This window comes from Maniola jurtina, chromosome 23 (assembly GCF_905333055.1).
Source record: "Maniola jurtina chromosome 23, ilManJurt1.1, whole genome shotgun sequence".
Taxonomy (NCBI): Eukaryota; Metazoa; Arthropoda; class Insecta; order Lepidoptera; family Nymphalidae; genus Maniola; species Maniola jurtina.
In genome coordinates, this window is record NC_060051.1 from 9,658,098 (window position 1) to 9,675,243 (window position 17,146).

The window sequence follows — 17,146 nt, forward strand, 5'->3', positions numbered from 1 at the left end:
AACATACCTACACACACACACATACATACCTAACAAGTCACGATGTTTTCCTTCACCGTTAAATAAACAAATATTATTAATTAAATAACAGCTTTGCTAACTTATCTACAGTAATAGATAGATAGAAAAGTTTATAGCACACAAAATATGAAATGCAATTTAGGCTGCATCACCACTTGCTAGCAGGTCTGATTGCAGCCAAGCGCTTATCTGTAGATTAAAAAAAACCAAGACAAAACAAAGAAACTCTAGATAGATTGGTTATAAATAACCGTAAAACAATAAAATGATTCATATCAATATCTACTGTTACCCGATATGTATAGGCAAGATGTAGGTTACCCGATATAGCAAGATGTAGGCAGAGTCGTTATAAGCTGCCGCTTGCGTAAACAAAAGCCAACGCGCCATCTGCCACCCATCGTAAAACCCTTCAATCTCGCGGTCAATTTTACGATTACGTACTGTCACAGAACGCTTAGTAAGATAATAGAAATAGTATTGTCGTCGTCATCAACCGATAAACGTTCACTGTTTGACTTCCACACAGTGTTGTACTGCCTGGTTCTAGCGGCTGCCTGCGACTTGTTTGATGTTATCAGCTTTCCACCTGGTAGCGGTGTTTGCCAACGCGTGCAATTTCCGATGCGAGGTCGTTATTTCAGCACCTTAGGATCCCAATGTCTATCGGTACTTCAAACTATGTACCCCTCCCATAGATGTCGATTACTCTGGTTATTCTACAGATTTCTGAGTTTACGTAGAGAAACTCTGAGCATAGCTTTCTTCTTCGCCTACTAAGTGATTATGAGCTTTCTTATCAGGCCCAGGATAGTTAGCGATCAATTGTCTCGGATCCATATTGATATTATATTTTATTATTTTTAATAACAAAGAATATGAAAATAAAGATCTACGGCAAAGCGTATCGCCAGTTTTTAGTACCTACTCATACAGAAATAATTTGAAAACATATTTACAGTCGTATATAGATATCTATAGCAATGTACTTAATTAGTTGCAAATACGTTTGTTTTTATAATACGCACTGATGTTACACTAGTCATCTGCAAAGCCTACACACCTATACCACTTCTATACTTATTCTGAATTCCGTGGGCACTACACTCGATCCAAGGCCCGATGCTGAATGATGTCGTTAAGCAATCTGTTACCATCAAAACTAAAGTGGTTTTTGTTACATCCCTTGTGACATACTATTTACTACAAATCCGCTTGAATTTCTGAAAAGGAATTTCAAAAAAGCCTTCGTGCGATAGAGAGACTTGTAAGTGCAGTGGCATTTGCCTACATTCTTGAAATATTGTTTTGGGTGATAACGTTTTTAACCCCCAAACGTTTACAAATTTAGACAATTTTTAACCCCCGACCCAAAAAGAGGGTTGTTATAAGTTTGACGTGTGTATCTGTGTATCTGTCCGTGGCATCGTAGCTCCTAAACTAATGAACCGATTTTAATTTAGTTCTTTTTGTTTGAAAGGTGGCTTTGATCGAGAGTGTTCTTGGCTATAATTCAAGAAAATCGGTTCAGCCGTTTGAAAGTTATCAGCTCTTTTCTAGTTAGTAGTTACTGTAACCTTTACTTTTCACTTGTGACACATTACATTCAGTACACTTTATTCTAGGCTCGTACATTTTATTTTTTAGTATTTCAGTTTAGTTAAATTAAAAAAATAAAAGTACTCAAGAATGTTTTTAGGTCAAAAATATGGATATTTGAACGTAGTACGTAGTAACTTTTAAGTTAAGAAATATTTCTTTAAAATTAAAACGTACGAGTATAGTTCTTCATTATATCTATAATATTGCTAAAAATATGAAAGTTGGACTACATTTACGGGCAGACTAACGTTTTCGTTTTTTGTATGAAAATTTACAACTGGTCGCTCCTCTTAAAGCTCGATCGATTTATTGGATACTGACTTTAAGTAGAAGAAACTACTTTACCTATCCGCTTAACTGCAAACTAAAAACATAAAGCATTTTCCGCAAAAGCTTAGGCTGAATACTGAAGGGTTTGCGAACATTTTCATTAAAATCAGCGCAAAGTTCTCACCCGGGAGCTTGCCCGGGCAGATCGGCAAATCGCCCGTTATATTTACGCTCTACCCAAGGCTTTTGGTAAAACCAGCCTCAGTTGAGCGAGTGGTTTATTGGACCTCTTTGGGAAATTGAATAAATAACAATGTGTAGCTACTTATATTATTATTTTAAAAATATAAAAAATATAATATGAATTTACCTATCTATGTATGTCTTTCTTAAGCTAATATTTTAGTCTTGACTTTTATTTTTATTTAATTTATGGTAAATATTCAAACACCAGTTGGAATGGTAAAATGTATAAGGCTCGTCAGTCATTATTTCAACATATTGTACCCACATTTTTCTGAATAAATCATTCATTCATTCATATGACATAATACATAACTTGAGTTATGCTAAACAAATAAAGGTCTTATACTAATTAATTATTATACTTTCTAGAATTTTTAATAATGGTAATTTGCACATACACACACACAAATAAACATAGGCACACATACAAACTTTCGCCTTTATAATATTAGTGTGACAACAGAAAACAAATATTTTTTTATTCAATTAAACTTTTACAACTAAGTACCTACCTACTCAATAAATTGAAATGAAAATTAATGACCTTATCCCAAAACATTTAACACTCTCGCTACCCAAGAAAAATTGTTATTCAATCAACAGACAGACTTGCCAAAGATGTCCAATAAAATATCAATTCCAGTAGCCTCGCCGATTTGAACAATCTCGCCTAGGACAGGGCGCCGCCGCCGACTGCCCATAAACATAAAGCTCCCCCATTTGCCGGGTGAAAACTTTTACGCGCAGTTTTAAATGAAAACGGCCGACCCTTGAATATTTCAGCTTAGCTATTATTGTATAACGGGGGCAAATGGGGGCATTTCTTACCGAATTTCATTTTTGTAAAATGTTACGTTGAACAAGTAGCGTTTTGTAGAGAATAGATATGTAAGCGAAGATTCAAGAAAATATCCGGAAATACTTTTTTTTATTTGTACCAAAAACATAAAAAAAAAGAAAAAGTGGACAAGGAAGCACTTATCTCTATAAGAGATCTCTACCAGTGACTTTTTTTAGTGAAAATAAAAGTCATATACTTATATTGCACTGGTTTAGGAGTGCAATATACGAGTGTTTGACTTGAAGTCAGCTAAAAACTCTTGAAACCAAAATTTTAGCTCGTGCAAAATGTGTTACCTAATATTGTATTCTCAAGGAGTTACTGAATTGAGATATAAGTTGCATAATATACCTAACCGATATTTACTAAGCTTTCAGCGTAAGAGGCGGTAGAGCTTACGCAAACCGCAAGATGCAAGTACAAATTTACTCAAGGCATACAAGCATGGAACTAGGAACAACTTAGCTTATATTTATTGCTCTGTACATATAACCAATGGATATTGCAGATATTGATCCAATACAAGATTCGGACCTTGACAGACCTTGATAGAAATTAACACATTTTACGGAATTCTGCGAGCGATCCTTCAATAACTAATTTTAAAACGTCCATAGATTTTTATTTTTGAAAAAAATTGTTCAAATGCTTATCAGAATACGCATTTTCAGGGTATCTACTCTGAAAATTTATTTTTTAGGGTTCCGTACCTTAAAAAGAAAAAAGGAACCCTTATAGGATCGCTTCGTTGTCTGTCTGTCTGTCGAGAAACCTATAGGGTACCTCCCGTTGACCTAGAAACATGAAATTGATCAGGTTTTATAGCACAAAATGAAAGGAAAAATCCAAAAAACTTGAATTTGTGGTTACATCACAAAATAAATTAAAATTGATTCGTGAACAATTAGGATTTTCTTACAAGTTTTGACTGCAATCTCACCTGTGTGTAATTAATAGAAATTGCTTATGATACAGTAAGTGATCAGGCAGTCTTCTTTCAGTTCTTTTTTATAGTGGTTTTCATACTCGACGAATAGACAAACTCGGCGAGGGATTTTGTTGTATAATATCTAGTGAAGTACCGTATACAATGTCATGCTGGTAGGTACTGTGGTCTGTGGCGACACTTGGCCTTAGCCCAGGAACAGCTCTGCGAGTATCCATATTTTAGCAGCTGCATCTGTGTACATAGCCGTGATAGCTTTGTGGTTAAGGCGTCCGCCTATTCGAGAGGTCAGGGTTCGATCCCGGGGCATGCAGCCTTAACTTTTCAGAGTTATATGCGTTTTAATGAATCAAATCACGTGCTTTAACGGCGAAGGAAATCATCGTGAGGCAACCTGCATGCCTGATAATTCCCTATAATGTTCTAAAAGATATGTGACGTCTGCCAATCAGCTCTTGGCCAACCAGCGTGGTGGGTTATGGCCAAACCCCTTCTCATTCTAAGAGGCGACCCGCGGCTCGAATGCGGTAGAATGATAGCAGTCGCCTCTTATTGGTTGACGGTCGCTCACTATTGGCTTATCATACATTGTTGCAACAAGAATAGCATAAATTCAGCCAATCACAGCTATTGCGATTGTAATAATGATTGATGAAGGTTTTTCGGAATAGACCTACTGTGCTCAGTAGTGCACCAGCAATGGGCTGATGATGATGATGATGTACTGTGACCACACTTGGCCTTAGTCCAGGAACAGCTCTGCGTGTATCCATATTTTAGCAGCTGCACTGTATACATAATGTATATGTACAGCTAGTAATATTTAGTATCGTGTACGTTTTACCTTAATTGGTTATTAAGCATTTAATGGAGCACTTTACATGTATATTAATAATGTACTCATATTATGAGTAGGTAATTTATTAGGTTTCCGTGTTTCTCTGTGACTCTCTCATAGTGGAAGCTATTTGCTTAGCACTAATATTTAATAATTGTAGTTAAGTTACTTCTTATTGAAGTAAAACCTATTGATTAATAACAATATGCCCGGCTACAATACAAAAGACTATCACCGAATTTTTATTAAGTTTTTGCGCTATTAGATATCTTTTTTATTTATTTATTTAATAATTAATTTATGTTTTAAGCATTTTTAGGGTTCCGTACCTCAAAAGGAAAAACGGAACCCTTATAGGATCACTTTGTTGTCTGTATGTCTCTCTGTCTGTCTGTCTCATCATGAAATTTGGTAGGTAGGTAGGTCTTATAGCACAAGTAAAGGAATAAAAATCCGAAAACTGGGAATTTGTGGTTACATCATAGAAAAAAATGTGTTTTAATATTCAAAGTAAGATAACTATACCAAGTGGGGTATTATATGAAAGGGCTTTACCTGTACATTCTAAAGCTGATTTTTATTTATTTTTATGCCTAATAGTTTTTGATTTATCGTGTAAAATGACGAAAAAATACCCGAGTACGGTGCGCGAGTCTGACTCGCACTTGGCCGGTTTTTTCTTTTTTCAAAAACTAACAATTACTAATGTAGCCCTTTTCTCTTGTTGCAGACATTCCATACCTAGAGCTTGCGGAGCCCGACGAGGGGTACCATGGGCTCATCCGCGAGAACGAGACGCTGGTGGAGGTGACGCCGGCCATCCGCGCGCGCGGCCCGCTGTGCTCCTTCCTCATCCTCAACAACAAGCACCATGGCGAGGCGCCCTTTGAGGTACGACCTTCTCCAACTTTTGACGACCTCCCTGGCACAGTGGTAAGCGCTGTGATCTAATTAGTGGGAGGTCCCATTCCGGGCAGGGCTTTAGGTGTTTTCTAAATTTCTGGTCTGGTCTGGCCCAGAAATTTAGAAATCCTTCCAAACGTCGGCCGGGAATCGAAGCCGAGACCTCCCACTAATAAGCACATGCGCTAGGGAGGCCGTCAGGTGGTTGTCTATCGGTTGAATGGTCACCCAATGAGTGACTCTGAGTTTTGTTCCAAACAAACATCGAATAGGAATACAATATTCCAATACGCCTACAGTGTCGAATACATATCGGTTCATATGTTTATAGCACAACGCAATCAACTGTATTGACCGTTTCAGTGTTTAGTTAGTAAACACGGTTCGTTTCGTCATTTTTTCAAAGTGCCCCGGCTTTTTGAGATGAAAACGAATATAAAATAAAATATTTCAGGGTTTTTTCGTCGCTGTAGGTTTTTCGTGCTCAATGCCAATTTCTTTTAGTTCTTTTTTTATGCCGTTTTTACGGTTCCGTACCTTTTATACGATGGGAAAGCGGTAATAGCCTAGTAGTTAAGACGTCAGACTCCTTTTCGGGGGTCCAGGGTTCAATCAGGGGCATCTGTAACTTTTCGGAGCAAAATATCACTTGCTTTAATAACGGTGAAGGAAAACATCGTGAGGAAACCTGCATGCCTGTGAGTTCATTTTGGGAATCGGTGAGGGCATAGAATTTTTAAAAATACTGAAACATGTAATATACTCCTTCGTTTTTGACTTAAAACCCAAATACTCATTTTCATGGATATACTTGCAAAATGACAGAATTTCACACCAAATTTTAATCCCTATTTAACTCCTGCAAGGGTAGGTTTTTAAAAATCCTCTCTTAGTGTGTGACTTCATTATAAAAGGTACCTTCAAAATTTCAAGTTTTTAACCAGAGCGGTTTATTTTGTGCGTCGATACATCAGTCAATCGTCATCAATATATTCGTATGTCTGGTTATGTACAATATTATATAGGTTCTCTCTGAGTCCCACTAATAGGAACGATTTTGAGAAATTCCAATAAGTTCTTCAATATACCGAAAGTCTCGCGGACAAAGTTGCGAGAAAAAGCTACTCTCGTAAAACCATTCAGGCGTTTTATAAAATATGGAGCTACGACAAAATTGTGCTGCATTGAATTCAAATACACTGTATTGGATACGAATACACTTATTCGAATACAACTGCACGAATACGATATGTATTCGATATCGAATACATCGCCTCCATATTTGATATCGGAATGCAATTCGATACTTTCAAGATTGGTTTTTGAAGAGACTTTTATAATAAAGTTTGCCATTTTCTAAATGGACGCTGGTTTTTGGAGTGCACATTTTAATCAAATAAGATACTTTATCTTCTTTGTTTGTAGCATTCCGTATCCATAGTTTCGTACCCGAAGTATGCCAACGACTGTCCGTCGGTCTGTCAGCGGACTGTATCTCGTGAACCGTAATAGGTAGAGAGTTGAAATTTCCACAGAATGCGTATTTCTATTGCCGCTATAAAAACAAATAGTTAAATATTTCAAAGGAAGAATTTAAAAATTACTATTTCTTATATGATGGTCGGAACCCTTCGTGTGCAAGTCTGGCTTGCGCTTGATCGATTTTTATTCAATAGAACATATTATGGTCGCTTAATAGATGAAAAGATAGGATCTAATTCATTTTTAGGGTTCCGTGCCTCAAAAGGATAAAAGGAACCCTTATAGGATCACTTTGTTGTCTGTCTGTCTGTCCGTCGCGTGGCTCACCGTTTTTTAACCATGAGCAATTATTTATTTTTCCGGGATACTGCTAAGGTATATACATATATATACCTTATATATAATATATGTTATGCCTATTTATATTGAAATTAGTTGATTAGCTGGACTATTGAGAAGTAACAAACAAACAAACTAAAACGACCCACTTTCGCATCCATAATACAAAGCGCAAATCCAATATCCCGCAGAACCGACAAGTAAGCGAGTGTAGTAGTCTAGTAGAACTAGAAACTACTTTATGTTGCTACAACAGAATACAAGGCACTAGTTTGGCAGCTGCCTCGGAACTGCAAAACACTTAACCAAAGAGATTGACTCTAACTGTAGAGCGGCTATTAGGAACAATTTCATACTGAAAAATTTCATCTCGAAATGCAGTAAGTTTTTTTTTTTTTGAAATTCACATTTAAAGGGCTGAGTATGTGGCTCTCGTAACATTTAAAACTAGATCGAAATAATATTTAATAGTTATTTCTACGACTTATGTTATTACGGGCCATCTTATTCATACATTTTGCTACCTGGACGTCGGGTTTCCAAAATAATATGTCCATATTTATATGGCCGAACGTCCTGTCCGGGAATGTTATCTTTAAAGAGCATTACGTTGATAATATTATGATTGAGTGTAACAATTTACCTCTATATACTACGCTCTAGATGGGTCATTCCGAAAAAAAATCCTTTAGGTAATGCAAAAGGTTTTCAAACCTATGGCGCTCATGTCCACTGAAGACACTACCACCTATTGTCTTATCAATTCGGTACTAAGACAGTGTTTAAATATCTTTGACAAATCGCTTACTACATTTTCGATGCCAAGTTCCTAACATTGGCAGAGAGATGTTATGGAGAATCCATTACCGATGTTTTTGTTTGATTTGAAAAGATATAACATAAGATTAACTGCTAGAAATGAATAACCATACCTATTTAGATTTATACCTAGAGATTTAGAGTTGTAGTCATTATACTGGTTAATTTGCGCAGTCAAAAACGGTCAAATGCGTAGCAAAGTTCAGAACACACAAAAGATAGGGTGCCATGGCCTTGCTGGTTGCCAAAAACTTTGGCGGTTATTATTTCTTAGAAGTACTTTTTTCTAAAAACTGTTTAGGAACCTCATGATTATTTTAAATACTTACTTATAACCTACCTGTCACTCGAGCGGCTTAAACAATAAAAAAAAAAAAAAATTAAGAAGGTTATTTTTATACATTTGTATAACCTTATTCGCTGTTTATGGTAGGTACTGTCTAAATTAATTTTTGTTTTTCCTGCTTTTAAACAATCTTTTTCTACCAACCTCGTTCGTAAAACGATAAAAAGTTTCAAAATGAATTCAGTTTCGAAAAGTCCAATAAATAAAAGGACAATGTACATCTATTGGAACTAAAATAGTTATTGTCAATTTTTCCTAGTCTCTCTACTCGATCTGTGTCGAGTACAAGTTATTACCCTAGTTTATGATAGATTCAGTAAATCCAGTCCAATAAATAACATTCAGATCTCCCGAGAAGTTTTCCATGCGTCAGAGATATATGGCAAGTTTCCGAGTGAATTTGCAGCTGCAATTTATACAATTGAATAAAAATCGCTGCCAATTCAGTTATCGAAGTTTAAACACGATAACATTTTCAGTACTTGTTTTTTATTATTATACCTTACTAATAAACTTTGTATAGGGTAAGAGAAAGGTACAATTATAATAGGTTAATTCTTTGTTTAGATATATGGCAAGTTTCCGAGTGAATTTGCAGCTGCAATTTATACAATTGAATAAAAATCGCTGCGAATTCAGTTATCGAAGTTTAAATACGATAACATTTTCAGTAGGTTTTTTTATTATTATAACTTATACGGCCTTACTAATAAACTTTGTATAGCGTAAGCGAAAGGTACAATTTTAGAGGTCATGAAAATCATAAGTAAATAAGGATTTTCCTTATTTACTTATGATTTTTATGATAGTATTGTTACACTTCAAGTAAACCGCTAACGCGACGTTTCACTTGCTGCACTTCTTAGTAAGGGGAGCAGGAGCAGCAATAAAAATAACTAGCCAAGTGCAAGTTAGGCTCGCACACCGATGGTTCCGTACTCGGGTATTTTTTCAGACATATTGCACGATAAATCAAAAACTTGTTATACATAAAAATAAATAAAAATCTGTTTTAGAATGTTCATAATATGATACCCCGCTTGGTATAGTTATCTTACTTTGAAAATTGAAACACATTTTTTTTTGTAGCTACAAATTCGCGATTTTCGGATTTTTTCCTTTACTTATACTAAAGATCTACCTAACTATCAAATTTCATGATTCTAGGTGAACGGGAAGTACCTTATAGGTTTTCTTGACAGACAAGACAGACCGACTGATAGATAACAAAGTTCCGTTTTTCCGTTTGAGGTACGGAACCCTAAAAATGAAATAAAAACTACTTTTTGGGGTTAGCTGCTTTTTACCAAAAGGAGGGCTAGGTATTCCAAAGCTCCCAATGAAAGCTTCTAAGTCATAAACCGTGAATATTTTGCAGCTGAGTTATAACTTATAACTGCCAAGCGGAATTTCCCCGGAGAAATTAACTGTTGTTTAGCTAAACCATATTCAGTGAGCTAAACGCCGCCGCGAGAACTGTCTTTTGGTGCTTATTTGTTTGTGGTGAGGATTTCACGCGGATGTATTTTGTATTGTTTTTGAAATAAAAAATAGCCTATGCGGCTTAAAAATAGCTTAGCAGGATAAAAAGTAGCCTATAGCCTTCCCCGGGATGTAAGCTAACTCTATACCTACCCAATTTCATCAAAATCGGTTAAACTATTGGGCCGTGAAAAGCTAGCAGACAGACAGACAGACAGATAGAAAGAAAGACAGACACACTTTCGCATTTATAATATTAGTATGTATATGGATTGCAATCTTGGCTTGTCTGCAATCAGACCTGCTGGCAAGTGATGATGCAGCCTAAAATGGAGCGCGCTTGCCTAGAAGATGCCTATTCACTCATGACTTTAAGGTACCCATATTAAAAGTGGAGGGGAAAACTGGTGGCGAGAGGACTTTCCATATCCTAGCGGTTCGAATTGGAAACCAGGAGGCAAATTGCTTCGTACGAGTATTATATGTCTGTAGAATTCCGACTTACGGGTGTAGATCTTGACGATGCGTTGCGGTACGATAGTTTTTAGGGTTCCGTACCTCAAAAGGAAAAACGGAACCCTTAAAGGATCTATCTCACTAGGAGTCTGACTCGCACTTGGCCGTTTTTTTTTGTTAAAAATAATGTTAGCCTAATATCATGACTAATATTCCCCTACCCCTCCAACTAAGGGTAAAGCTTACGCTAGGAGTAGGTATGACAATAGTGCAACGGGTGGGGTTTGAACCGCGAAACTTTCAGAATTCAGTCCGCTCCTTAGCTGTTGGGTTATTGAGGCTTTAAATTAAATTCAGCTTCTACTAATGAAGCCAGATGAAGACAAGCGTTGCGGTAACGCAAGGTTTCTTGTCGAAGCAACTGATATTAGTTCCCGCTAACAAGAGAATATTGTGTTACCTTTTATCTTTATCTTTTATCCGTTAAGCGATATTTTAGAAGTACAACAAAGACGGGCTTCAGTGTTAGTTTAGTAAACAATGTTTAAAATAAATCAGTTTTTCCTACGGTACTGTCCTTTGTAATTTATAGCAAGACTTTATTGACTTAGTTTGTCTTACAACGAGACAAATTGTCACTAGTTAACACTGCTAATGTGGCGAAAATGTACGTACCAGTTAGCAAACGTATATACATATGTACCTAGTTAAAGGGTTTCGTTTTTCTTTTGAGGTACGGAACCCTAAAAATAGGTATACTTTAGCTTTCCTTGGTTTACTTAAAAGGTAAACAACTAAACAAGTAGGTAGTTACGTATTCCACCGGTCCCTTCGTGAGAACCCAGGCACTGTCAGAGGAGTTAGTATGTAATATGTCTACGCGCTACGTGTGGAAATTCGCCGACTAGCTTCTAAGTTCTAGCTGATATGCGTAAGAGGCGCACTATAAGGGTCATACGACCTTGTTGCCGCGAATTGACAATGAAATCATGTTACGAGTGAAAACTCAAATATACAGAAGATCCAAAGCGCCAGGCAAATCGCGTCGCTTACGTGTTTCTCCGATAAAGTTTCTGCGATTGTTTATTTTAATACTACTTGACCCGAATTTAATGCGGATGCAGCCTCAAGCAAAACATAGTTACGTATTTGAAATATGTAAATGACACCTTAATCTTCGAGAAAATCACGAGCCGTCCAAAATCTTTGATCTTAGCCTAATTTGATTATCCTGTCAAAGAAAACCGTAAAACACTTAGCCAAAACTTTCCACCTCAAAAGTTCAAAAGTCGATAACTTTACAGCCCTTGAGCCGTCTCCGAGGCGCGACCCTGGGAAAAGGTTGATTTAATATATTTACAAAATACATTGCCTTCTTAAAAACCGAACCAGACTCGCGTACCGAAGGTTCCGTAGCTTGGAAGGATTCATCATCATCATCATTGTCGATGTCAACCAATAGACGCGTCCATTGCTAGATTCTTGTAGGAACTTCCACACGGCGCGGGTTTACGCCGCCGTCATCAAGCGGCTCCCTGCGACTCGTTTGATGTCGTCTACCCACTTAGTGGGGATTTTCTTTTTCCGGCCCCTTTTTCATGTATGGAAGCCCCCCTGAAAAACAATTTAATTGGATTTCTAATTCAATATTTGGGTTCGGGTCAATGTGTTACACCATAATAATTATACCGAAATTTCAAGTTTCTACCTTATTCCGTCTACGAGCTAGAGACCTGTGACATGCGCCGGACAGACAGACAGACAGAGGACGTCACAGACAGACAGACAGACATTAATAGGGCTCCGTTTTTACCCTTTGGGTACGGAAGTCTGAAAAGTAGTGTCGTTAACACGTTGTGGTTGTTCCAGATCATGGTGATAGACGAGAACGAGGCGCGGCTGCGCGTGCGCTACCCGCTCAACTGCGAGAAGCGACGCAACTACAAGTTCGACATCGCCGCCGTGGGCTGCGACGGCTCCTACTCCAACACGTGAGTCCCAATTTGCTTTAAATAATATTCATACTATTATAATATTTTGCGAAAGTGTGTCTGTCTGTTACCTTGTTCTGATCTTGACGAGCATAGAGATAGCTAATCCTGGAGATGGGGCTGGAATACAGTTTTATCTCGGTATTTTTGAAAATCTGTAATATACGCGAATGGAATACAGCCCCCTCATAATTTTTTTAAAGAAAAGTATGCCTCTGAAATATGTAAGGACTCGAGAAGATGTAAGGATTCTAGCGATACTCTATACATACACCCAAATCTCCAATCTCTGAATCTGAAAATCTATTCAGGCATTCCTAAGTAATGGTGGAATAAAGAAATTCACATACTATATACATGAATCCTAAAAACATTACACCCCTTTTTTTGGGCAGTCGTAGAAATATGTTTCTATTTCTTGTATTTTTTTCCTCTTCCAGCGTCCCAGTCCACATAACAGTGACAGACGTGAACGAGTTTGCGCCGGTGTTCAGCCAAGCGGCGTACGTCCGCTCCGTCGACGAAGGCAAGATCTACGACGAGATCGTGCGCGTGGACGCGACCGACCGCGACTGCACGCCGCGCTACGGCGACGTGTGCAAGTACGAGATCCTGAACGACGGCGACCGGAGTCAGCCCTTCGCGATCGACAATGAAGGTAAGTGCCACTGAACAAAATAGATGGCGCTGCTCGGAGTTAAATCACGCTATAGCAATTTTGATAGAGACCGCGTATCAGCAAGCGCAGTGTGGGACGTTCAACCCGCTGGACTGACGACCTTAAGAATATCGGGAAGCGGGTGGATGAGGAAGGTGGAGGATCGTGTGTGGTGACTGGTGGTGCGCTCTTGGGAAGGCATATGTCCAGCTGTGGACGCAAACAGGATGATTGATTGATAGCATTTTTTGGGTATAAGTTTGGTCCATTGTCAGAGTAGAGGACTTCACCGAGGCCACTACTTACTGTTTACCAAAATTGAAGATAGAAGAGAACGGCTGATTTCATGTTATGAACTCTCTTGAACACAGACTGTTTTCTATAAGAGTAGAGTTTATAAGTAACTAGTTTGTGTAAGAGTTTATGAGTTCTTAAAAATTCAAAGCAGCTGTTAAATCACTTATCTTCGAACTAAGACCAACCTCTCAGATTACATGTTCCAAGACTTGGTAATTTGGCTCGTATGTAGTAACACCTGAACTAAACTCTCTGAATAAAAATGCCTGAATAAAATCACATATTCTTTCACGTAGGTAAATTTAAAATGTCTCCAGCGATATCTTACCAGGCTGTCCAGAAATTAGTCTAACTTTTGCATTAAGTTCCGTCGAGTCACTCAAAAATCTAGATAGATAGATAGATGTATGATTCCTATTCCTCAATAATGCATAAAGAATTAATAAAAAATATTAGGAATTTTCTGTCATCTATTCCATAGATCGTAAATTGTTTTCTTGTTTCTTCTAGGCGTCATCCGCAACACAGAGCCCTTGGAGTACGACAAATCGCACAACCACATCCTGTCGGTGGTGGCGTACGACTGCGGCATGCTGCAGTCCGCGCCCGTCATGGTCACCATCAAAGTCAACAAGCCCTGCAGAGCGGGCTGGAAAGGTAACATTCATTCCAATGGTAAACAGGTGCCGTCAGATGCCACGTAGAAATTGAAACGGTTCAATTAAACTGCCGAAACTCTTACCAGTTGACCTGCTTCCAACTTAGACTGCATCGTTACTTACAACAAGGTGCGATCATAACAGTCAGTATAACAGTATTCAAACCCGTCATAAATGGCAAACCATTATTGGTTATTATTAACCATTATTGGTTAAATGGTATACCATTTAATCTAATCAAATCAAACAAGCAAAGGGCACATAAATTAGCCTCCACTGTCATAATACATCGCCCTTGGAACACCTAATTTCGCAACTATTGTCTAAATATGTCTTTTTCGTTAAAATTGTTAACATGTCAAGTGATTCGCCAGGTCTAGCAGAGCGAGTGGACTACGCGCCGGGGACGGGCCCGCTGGCGCTGTTCCCGGCAGCGCGACTGGAAGCCTGCTCCAGCGACGAGCGCTGCCCCGGCGTCACGCGCATCCAAGCCGCGGTCACGCTGCAAGCGTCGCGCGCCGGCGTCGCTTGCGACCGCGACACGTACACCATACACGCGCAACGAACTATATGCGGTAAGCTCTTATACCATCTCTATTACTCTCAAGTTAACTTTTCCATTGGAGACTGTCAGAAACAGCTTTCTTCTAGCTGCGAATTTCCAATATCCTCCTGTCCTTCCTTCCTCACGCAGTTCTGAAATCCCGAAAGCCTCATGTTACTCATTTCGTCAGTTCACCAGCCTCTATGTCTTTCTCACCGCTCTTACTTAGTCTCATCAACTCTCTACCGCCCTGTATGTGTTATAGCTTAGTCAAGCAAACTTCTCCCTTGGAGGCATTCAGAAGCAATTTCCTTCCAACTCTAAATCTTCAAGATCTGACTCTACTCTATCAATCTATTTAACCTTCTTTGAGCTCTACAAAACCTCCGTAGGCGTCCAGTTTTTTGGGGCTTTAGTTTCATCTATGTGTTGCGCAATCTTAGGCCAAGTAAAATGAAAATTTAGATTTGGTTTTTTTCTCTTCACTGTTATTAACATTTTGAACAGTTGTGAACTAAATAATTGTTTTACAGGTCTTGACCAGAAAACCATCGATCTTCTTCCCAGTCCAGGCGCAGGCAACGAATGGGCCAAATCTCTGAAACCAGACTCAGGTATTGTCTTTGTGGACTTAATTCTATTATTCTAATTTGACGAAATTCTTGTCTAAGTTATAAAAAATATATAGTTATAGTCTTTTTTGGAGGTGATAACGAGCCTAATAAGCATCGCACAAAGGGAGGCATAGACGGGCTCTTAAGTAATCTTGAGGCCTCTTAAAATGAAAGGATGGCTATTGAATCCATCATAAACCTATGTCTTCTCCAAGATGTCGGGTATCTTAAGAAAACAACCATTTTTCTGATTACCAAGCCTTTTATTGTTCAAATTATTTTAAACATTAAAATACAGATTATGATGTTTCAATCCTCGTAATAAAGATAGTAAAATCATTTCCAGGTCGCGATGGTGAGCAGATGTTCGAGTTCGATGGCGAGTCGACATCGGCCGTGATACCAGAGTCAATCCTCAAGCACTCCATAGGAAGCACCTTCGCGCTGTCCACGTGGCTGCGGCACGCGCCGCCTCCAGACCATGACAAGCACCGCAAGGAGCATGTGCTCTGCTTAGCTGATGATCACAGTAAGTTGTTGTCTTACACCACAAGTACTGCAAGTATGGCACTGTGCCACATCCTTTTTTCCATGCACATGCTCCCTTCTCAGGTGTTTCCATTAGATTACAACATGGGGTTATTTAAGGGGCGGACCAACAAATTCCTGAAAGGCCGGCAACGCATTGGCGGTTCCTCTGGTGCTGCAAACGTTCATGGGCGGAGGTAATCACCTGATAAAAGGTGACCCGCCTGCTCGTTTGCCCGCTATTTTAATTTTAAAAAAGTAAAGGGAAAATGTGTAAATTTTAGGTTTACATCAGAAAAAATATTAAAAAAAATGTTATTTCTTGTACTTTCTTTTGGGTCCGTCTCGCACTTGATCAGTATTTTTGATTTATTTAGGCTTTTAGTAATTCCGAACACACACACAGAGAGAGAGACAGAGACGAGAGAGAGTCACGTGGAATTGTTTACAAATGGTTTTATTTCGTTTGTCAGAAATGAACCGGCACCACTACGCGTTGTTCGTCCGCAACTGCCGCCTCATCCTGCTGCTGCGGAGAGACTTCGGAGAAGGAGACCTGAACATCTTCAGACCTGCCGAGTGGCGCTGGAAGTTGCCTGAGGTAGCTGTCTCCCATCCATCACATCAATATTCAAAATATTTTTGTTCAATTAAACTCGTCTCGTCAAAAGCATATACCATTGGTTCGGAATGCCTTTCCACCGAGAAGAACCAGCAAAAAACTCGGCGGTTGCTCTTTTCAAAGATTTGATAACAATATTACGCCATGTATAAAAGTAATTGCCCGGGGAATTGCTGGAGCGAGCTGCAGGTCAAATCTACGCTCTTTTATCATTTACATAATCTTCCATTGTTATGCTTTTCTCAGATTCATAGTTTTAATAGATTTTTTAAACTTATGTAAAGACAAGTCAAAAATTGATTATAAGAGATTATATCCGCAATCTCAGGGTTCGAATTGGTCTTGGCCTCGTCGTTTTGTTGTCTATTGTATATGACGTCTATTTTCCTCTTGTTCAGGTGTGCGACAACGAATGGCATCACTACGCAGTGAACGTGCGTTTCCCGAACGTAGAGCTGTTCGTGGACGGAGAGCCCTACCGCGCTCCGGACGGCAAGGGGCCGGAGGTCATCGACGACTGGCCGCTGCACCCGGCGCATGGGGTCAACACTACCCTTGTTATTGGCGCCTGCTGGCAGGGTGAGTTTATCTAACCCTTTGTGTGCGAGTCAAACTCGCTCTTTACCGGTTTTTAGGGTTCCG

At 38.8% G+C, this 17,146-nt stretch overlaps 1 protein-coding gene across 2 annotated transcripts in view; it reads left to right on the forward strand.

The window, feature by feature from the left end:
* Positions 1–17,146, forward strand: part of LOC123877274 (calsyntenin-1) — a 224,475-nt gene that overhangs the window by 189,546 nt on the left and 17,783 nt on the right. For both annotated transcript variants that reach the window (XM_045923894.1, XM_045923895.1), the window contains exons 2-10: positions 5,495–5,655; positions 12,461–12,582; positions 13,023–13,240; positions 14,048–14,194; positions 14,571–14,771; positions 15,274–15,354; positions 15,701–15,883; positions 16,356–16,483; positions 16,903–17,083. In XM_045923894.1, the coding sequence (XP_045779850.1) occupies positions 5,495–5,655; positions 12,461–12,582; positions 13,023–13,240; positions 14,048–14,194; positions 14,571–14,771; positions 15,274–15,354; positions 15,701–15,883; positions 16,356–16,483; positions 16,903–17,083 (1,422 nt within the window). The remainder of the gene's footprint in view (positions 1–5,494; positions 5,656–12,460; positions 12,583–13,022; positions 13,241–14,047; positions 14,195–14,570; positions 14,772–15,273; positions 15,355–15,700; positions 15,884–16,355; positions 16,484–16,902; positions 17,084–17,146) is intronic.